General features: G+C 38.0%; 1 protein-coding gene across 6 annotated transcripts; it reads right to left on the bottom strand.

Annotated features, from left to right (window-relative positions):
• Positions 1-247: 247 nt before the first annotated feature.
• On the bottom strand, positions 248-5,526 carry LOC132040414 (uncharacterized). Of its 6 annotated transcripts, XM_059431054.1 has the most exons (8): positions 5,127-5,526; positions 2,984-3,157; positions 2,606-2,783; positions 2,408-2,497; positions 1,801-2,084; positions 1,005-1,073; positions 846-902; positions 248-740 (listed from the first exon to the last, which is right to left on the bottom strand). In XM_059431054.1, exons 1-8 carry the CDS (start codon positions 5,165-5,167, stop codon positions 680-682), a joined length of 954 nt encoding a protein of 317 aa, XP_059287037.1. In that variant the 5' UTR covers positions 5,168-5,526; the 3' UTR covers positions 248-679. The 6 variants fall into 6 exon arrangements, with proteins under 6 accessions (XP_059287037.1, XP_059287039.1, XP_059287035.1 ...); XM_059431056.1 differs by having other exon boundaries at positions 2,408-2,715; positions 5,127-5,525; XM_059431052.1 differs by having other exon boundaries at positions 2,408-2,783; positions 5,127-5,522.
• Between the last annotated feature and the right edge of the window lie 2,766 nt (positions 5,527-8,292).

The raw sequence follows: 8,292 nt of genomic DNA, 5'->3' as shown, positions 1-8,292 counted from the left end.
TCAAAGTCAACTTCCTTCTTAGCCGCAACAGTGCTTGATCCCCCTTTTTACAGATCATAAGATCGAGGCTCTGATACCAATGATGTGGACTGGAAATTTACACAGCTTGGTAATGAATTGAATGATCCTAAAGATGGGAATTAACCCTTCTTGAACAGATTCACTCTAGAACAATTGAGAAAAATAGAATGAGAATGAGAATAGAGATAGAAATGAGTTTTTATTTCATTGATGTTCAAAACATGCCTTACACAATGAAGAAGTAGATCTATATAGCTGAGTTAGGCAGCAAATGCAGTTACAACCAAGTTAACTGATTTTTGGACTAGGCGCGTGTGGCCCACGCGCCTGTAACTAATTCTCCCACGCACCTGTCTTAACTACTTCTAACTAATTTCTGGACTTCTAACTAATTTCTGGACCTAATCAATTAACTATTAATTATCCCGCTAAGCTAATCCATCACATTATTCAACTAATCACTTACAATTAAAAGGGAATTACAATATTACAATTTGAGCTCATAACAGCTAACTTAGTAAATAAAATGATCAAATAAAATATTAAAAAGAAAAGAGAAGCCGCGTCTCTTCGAACTGTTACTTATCATAGACACGTCCCAGATCCAATAGCACTTCATAAATTCTTCTAGCCAATTGATTGGCATGCCTTCCAGAGGTTATCTAGTTATACTAATACTAATTATACACCTGAAGAACCAGAAAGGACAACTTAACAATCTGTCAACATGATAAATATGACTGATCATTATAACCCCAACTTAGACATTAATATACACACACAGGAAAAAGTGACGTGAAGATTAAGGCAGACGTGCGGCTCACCCCATGGATGAATCAAAAACCCCATGTTGCAAATAAACAACTTTCCGAGCATCACGTCTGCAACATCAGATTTAAATCATCAGGTCACATTCATAAATGGTCATCCACCTAAAAGCTCTGGATATAACGAGACAGCGATGTGAAAACAGGAATCTAAACCTTGGAATTCTCTCCAAATGGAGAATATATCCATCTTTAGTTACCACACGAAGAGCTTCATATGGGTACCTACAACAGAAAGCAGTTATATGCTGAGGATATTTGTATTGCCAAATTTTATGTGAAAATATCAATTACTTAGTTATGAATACAAGAGTTCTTGCTGAGAGCCCATGCATCAAATCTGTAAAGAACAATGCAATACCCCTAAACAACAACGACTTCCTTATTTCCTAAAGCAGAGGAGAATCAAAAGAGGACAATATAAGAAAATTAACTTGTCTACCACTGAACAACAATCTCTTCCCTGAGAAGAAAAACAAATAAAAAGATGGCAATAGAAAGCTCCTCTTTACCACTGAACAATGACTTTCCTAAAGCAGAAAGAGACCACAAATGGATAGTAAGAGAATCTTGATCACCACTAAGATCTGAAAATTTTGTCAGACATGATTATCTACCCAAAAACAGTTGACAGAAATTCTTCATTTTCCACACTGTCGATCAATTTAGACAGTCTGCCAAAAGCTTACCCTGTAGAAATTATAGCTCAATGTAGAAAGTACAGAAACACAAATGCAATTGAAATACAGGTGAGATGCTAGTCCTTTAAACACCACATCAAACTCCAAACAATTTCGTGAAATATCATCACAGTTTAAGTGATGAATTTGAGTCCTTTTTTAAAAAAAAGTTAAATTTATTTGAACATGTTATCTGTTCGGGAACGTCTCAATCCAAGGAAACATGCATGTCAGATTAGGCTAAGGGGAGAAATCAAATAAAAGTATCTTACCCAAGCTCTGTTATGACATCTTGACACGTCCTAGCATCTGTATTAAGGGAATGATAAAAGCCTGTTTGTCGTTCCCTAGGCGTAGGATCATTCTCTGAAAGAGTATCCGTAGGTACAGATACAGCTGAACCATCAGCAGGAACAACCTCAGGACCACTCATATGAGAAAAGAACCATTTCACCACTTCCGTAAATGTGACAATCGGAGAAAGAAGACAATGTGCTGCCTTGTGAACGAATCCAAAGACAGTCTCAATCATGATCTCAATTGCTAGATGGAGATCCTACATAAAATAAATCAAACCAAATCATTTTCATAAAAGCTGTAATGGCCGAACGGGAGTACAAAAGAACAATAAGACAATTACTTAAATGACCAACAGCTCTCGAGCCAAAAACAACCACACAATGACCCGTAGTCCTGCCCCAAACCAAAAAGATGAGCACAATGAACATAATATGTAAACGGAACACCCACCACATTCAACAAAAAAGAGAAATGGATCTCAAAAACATATGTCATACATATGATTCATGAAAGTTAAGCCCACTGCAACAAGTTTGTGATTGAGGATACTTTATGAGGAGAAAAGTGAATATGTCAAACCTCAACTACACCTCGCCTTCTGTCAGCGGCACGTTGGACAAAGTGGTCCTTGAGTGACTGTATTCTCTTGGTAGCTCGCAGATGGGGAGGCTGGAGGCTCCCAGGCATAGTATGTGAACCATAGAGATACAACGGTATGCCCAACATAAATTTAATGGGGAAAAGGAACCATGAGAAGATGTATCCGAGCAAATGTACCCAATTGCGGCTCTGCCTGGTAAAACTGCTCACTCTGGAAGCTCGAGAACTTTGTGACAGAGGAGACGTTGGACCAATGTTTTCATCAACATCTTCTTGTGATGAGTATTCTACACTTGATGAGGCATTGGAGTCAACAGAAAGTTCATGAATTAATTGGTTAAAGGATGAGACACCACTGTGATCATCAAGGAGGAGCATGTTAACAAAACGTGCAGTTATTCAAACAACAAGAAAAGATAAGAAAGACTTTTTGACATCTACCACAATTGAAAATAGGGACAGCAGTAACCCGATTGTCAATTCATAACTAGAGAAGCAGTAAATCGTCTGAATTTTTAAAGCATTGGCAAACAGGAAATCAAGATGGAAACTCACTCTTCCATCCAGCGTGGAAGTCTAGGCCCACGAAATGCTGGGCGAAGCTCCCAACCATGGATACCTTCAAGAATAGAAGAATTCCCTGGCAATATTGTCAGCAATAGTGCTGACACCCCATTTATCAACCTCACAACATTGTTCAATGACTCATAAGTGAATGTTTTAACTGACCTGAGAGAATGAAGAAAGAGATACTAAGATCAAATAATCGATAGGTCCCAACAGGTGCTTAAGGAAGTCAGCAGACAAAACTACAGACATAAAACAGCATGAGCTTAACCCGCAAGGATTTCGAGTAAACATTCTAAAAAAGTTACTCTCTTTTTTAGAAGGTAAACAGCTACTACGCCTTATTACCGTCACCTAATGCTATAGCAATCCTCAAAAGAAACAATTTCATTTACAGACAACTTTTTTACGCAATTTCTCATTTATCCCACTTTTTTACGCAATTTCTCATTTATCCCACTAAAAAGGAAACCACAAAATTCATGATGATAGCTAAGGTATCTACTTCGAAAGTATATCTATCTTCATTGGTTGAGTTTTCATGATCTTGTTTCTTACTGTACTTTCACCATTAGTTCTGTTACTTGAACTGTGTGAAGAACTAAATACAAACCAGTTAAAGGTTTGTTTCCCACACCGCGACATCCTCCCCTGCTCACTTTTAGATGGAGCCAGTTATTTGCTGACCAGCACGAACCAATAGATTACCGAGAATAACTTACAAAGACACCACTCCTATACAATTGCTAACAGGTGGGGGAGCAAGGGTATATCCAGACTCATGGCTTCATATCCTAAATATGAGTCCTAAAATGTTGATAGAAATGCTTCAGCTGCCAACTTACTGTTTTATAAACTGAAAATGTCTTTTCTTTTGATATAGCTAATATCAGAAGTCTTCAGCTGTGTCAACCTTGAATACACCGAAAATGTCTTTTCTTTTGATATAGCTAATAACAGTATCTCCCCTAGTTCCACCTATTCTCTACATGGTAATTTTAGTCTTCTTCCCGCAAGTGATTAACCTAGTTCGCTCATTTATGCTACAGGGTAAAGTATAAAAAACAAATACACGTCCCTCCAGGTTTACTTAGAAAACCCTCATTGTCCACTGATATAAAGGGCTCTCTTTTTGACATATAAGGAACCAATGTCAATTTTCTCCCTTATTATATCAGTCTGGCTCTCTCTATAACTCATCGTCTTCAACATGATACTCCGTATGTACACGCAAACTCTTCCCGCTTATTCAATCTTATTCTCAGAGCACTTCTTGGTAAATCGAGTTATATGTACTTGAACATCATATGCATTTATCTGATGGTATCATGATTCAATTAGCAACAAACAAATTGATGCTCGCAGTGATAGTAAACAATATCCTTTTGGCATCCTCTCTAACAACACCCCCACCAAATTGTTGTCATCATAATTCTACTTGTTATACAAGTAAAAAGTCTACCCTTTCCCCAATTTTTTTGGAATAAACACTCAAGAAGTCCATCACTTGATCATACCTCTTCTGGTAAGCTGCTGTTCTTATGCTTATCATTCTAAGGGCCTGTTTGGCCATGGATAGTGTTCACTTTTTCTGGAAGATTATTCCGCAAAACTGTTTGGACATACAACTGTTACATTTTCCAGAAATTGAAAAACTCCAAAAGGCTATTGTCACTCCAAATCACTCGCAAAATCCAAAAACAACTCCAGTTTGTATTCATGTCCAAACGCAACTCTGGTTTTCAAATACCATTTTCAACTTGAAAACAAAAACTACATTTTTCCAAATTTCACAATCCTTATGTCCAAACGCCCACTAAATCTCAATTTCTTTCACACTATGTTGAAAGACATCAAAATAAGAGGAATTCTCCCACCATGCATACACACAAACAATTTAGCATTTGACCTAATACTGGCGAAAAATCGACAAATTACCTGCCCCCCGCCAAATAACCCAAAAAGGTAAAGTCCAAAATGATGAAATAACGTTTCATCTGAAGTTGCAGCTACAATTCCGGTCACGGGCAATTAATAAAGGAGCTAAAATTTCAGGTATAAAGGCATTAAATAAAGGAAGTAGGGGCCTCACGTTCGTATTAAAGAAGGAGAAATGAATGAAAGAACATACTCTTTGGAGACAGCAAGGACATGGTCAACCAGCCGTTGCATTGGTTTAGGTTTCCAATTTGGTAGATTGCAGAAGAATCAACCCCTTTTTTCTCCAAAATGCAATCTCGAGAGAGAGGAGAAAAGGGTCTGATGGAAGTCGGTTTGTTTTCTGCAACAAAGTCTTAAAATGCAACGTGGCAAATCCTTGTCTGTTACAGTAACGACTATCGCTTTCCAAAGTCCCACTATGCTGACTCCGCCTCTATCTTTACTTTCCCCCAAAGATACGCAAAAATTATGATTAAATATTTGGGATGCGGCATGCAAATATACGTGGACTAAGATACGAGAACAAGGAAGATTGAGGTGCCAGAACCCCAAAACCTGCTTTTTCTAAGTGGCTGGGCCCCTTACTTTTTCCATTTTATTTTTTGTCTAGATATTACTAATGACCTGATTAGCAAACACACGGGAGCCTTTTTGTAATTTTAAAAATTTCAGGGTCCCTTTTTTTCTTTCTCTCTTACTTCTTCGTTCATTTTCCCTCCAACTCCACTGATCGGTAAGCTTCACATTTTCCCACACCTCCAGCTCCAAAAAACTTTGAAGGCAACTTTGGGAGAAAAAAGAAGCTATTTCAAGAGCTAATATTTCATTATTTCAACTGAAGAACAGCTGCAGATTACAGAAGCCCTAATTTTTTTCCTATTCTCATTTCTTTCGAGTTCAAAATAGTATTTTTAATGTGATGTTCTGAGCTTACAGTCATGGCGAAGCCCTAACTTGTTGATTCTGATTGCCTATTGATTCCGATTTTACAGTCATTGTGAAGCCGTAATTTCTTTTATTCTGATTTTTTGTTGAGTTTCGTTGTTTTGCGCATGCATGTCTTATTTGTTGAGTTCCATTGTGTTTTACATGCCTTATTTGTTGATTCTTTTGAGTTTATAGTCATGGTGACGACTAGAGGGCGTTCCGGATCACTTTGGAGAGTTGACTACAGGCCTTCTTCATCTAGAAAAAGGTTAAGAACAGAGGTCATTGACCTAGATCCCGACGTAGGTGAAGTTGAAGCCCAAAAGAAGAAACAAGCAAAGAAGTTAAATAAGACCAAAAAAACAAGAAGAGTTAAATAATAGACGAAATGAAGAACCAAATGAGGTGATTAATAGACGAAATGAAGAACCAGATGAGGTGATTAATAGATGAAATGAAGAAGAGTTAACTAATAGACAAAATAAAGAAGAGTTCATTAGTAGACAAAAGGAAGAACCAGATGAGGTGATTAATAGACGAAATGAAGAAGAGGGAGACGAGATATCTCTTGATAAGATTCTCAAGGAGATTGATGAATTTGAATTTGAATTTGAAGAAGAAGAAGTAGTAGCCAATTGTGGTGTTGGAGAAGAGGAAAGTGGCGAATGAGACGTTCCGGAAGATAAGGAGGACAATAGTGCTCGCCTATTCGTCCTTGAAAATGTCAAGTCCATCACCGTAGAAAAGCTGGAAAGGCTCGGATTGACCTCATAGATTTTAGAAGGCGTTGATTTCCCAGCCCGTATCATAGTAAGGTCTTCTATGAAGTCGTGGTTTGACTTTAAAGTTCAATTACGAAAGCATAAACTTCTAAGTATGTTTCGTAAAACTTTTTCGGCCACTTCTTGGACCTACCCTTACATTAGGATAAATTTTGTGCAAAGTTTGTTCATTCGCTTCTTCTATGGCAAATTGATACTTAGAAAGAGAAAGCATGAGATGTGGTTTTTGATTGAGGATATGCCATGTTGTTTTGGGACAAGGGAGTTTGCATTGGTCACTGGGTTTAATTGTGATGTCTTCCCTAGTGGAAAGGAGTTGAGTTTCAAGGTCCATACAAAAGGAGACAAGTTCTCTAAAATAGTTAAAAGAGTTGTTTAGGTGTTACCCAGGATTTGCTCATGAAAAGCTTGAAAAACAAATCATTGACCAAATTGGACAAGCTTAAGTTGTCGTTGTTGTGGTTTGTTCACTGCATTTTATTGACACATGACAAGTCTAAAACAGTTGAGACGAAATGGATAAACTTGGTTGATTAGTTACCGCGCTTTAACAAATATCCTTGGGGAAGATATGCTTTGATTTGACACTGGATTAATTACTTGAAGAACAAGGTGGACATGTTGAAAATGTTTAAACAATTCAAAAACGACTCCACTACAAGACTAACTTACTGTCTTTTCGGGTTTCTCTGGGCATTGATGGTAAGTTATCCATAGCAATATCATTTTATTATAGACCATTGGTATTCGGTTGACCCTATTATGTGTTGAATTCCATTACAGGCATCGGCATATGAAGCAATCCCCTTTGTTGGATGTAATTGTGCCAAATCAGGGGTTGTTCCGCTTCTAACTCCAACGATGTTGATATGGCGCACTTCATGCCAAAAAGAACCTAATCCATTCATAAAGAAACTACCTGCTGAAGAGGTAACAATTTGAACTTAAGTCTATTAGAATGTCAATATTGATACATTTTAAACTAGATGATGCATTCAAAAAGAAAATACCTGCTGAAGAGGTAAAAATTTGAACTTAAGTCTATTAGAATGTCAATATTGGTACATTATAAACTACTTATTTTATGAACTGATCTTGTTGATTTGTTGAACTTAAGAGGGTGCATCCTTTTCTTTACTCAACTGTTGGTGAGATGGAGAAGGACCACATAAGAAATCGTACGTCTTATGACGACGAGGAGGTGGATGTCATGACCCAACCGGGGGGACCATGGCGGGCACCCGGAGCTAACCCACCGGGCACCTCTCATCATACATTCACATTCATATCTAGGTGAGCCACATGGCTTACTATCAAACTCTATGTGTCACGATCCAACCCCGTAGGCCGTGACTAGTGCCCGAGCTGGGCACCCAAACACATTCAAATCCAGAATCACAAATGATAACATGCGTAAACAATTATCGAGTATTTGTCTCAAATTATCTCAAGCTTGTCTCAAACACATCTCAAACACAAATATATGTATATCGAGCGAGCAAGGCTATCAAATGGCCTTACGGCCCAAAACATATACAAATGCAAGCGACAAGGTTGCCACGGCGAATGGGATCGCCCCGAAAACATATAACATACAAACACACGCATGCAGAATAGGCCTAACCCATATACGTCTGGAGACCTCTG

This window comes from Lycium ferocissimum, chromosome 12 (assembly GCF_029784015.1).
Source record: "Lycium ferocissimum isolate CSIRO_LF1 chromosome 12, AGI_CSIRO_Lferr_CH_V1, whole genome shotgun sequence".
Lineage (NCBI taxonomy): Eukaryota > Viridiplantae > Streptophyta > Magnoliopsida > Solanales > Solanaceae > Lycium > Lycium ferocissimum.
The sequence above is the reverse complement of the archived record's forward strand: the minus strand, read 5'-3'. Positions and strand labels throughout refer to the sequence as shown.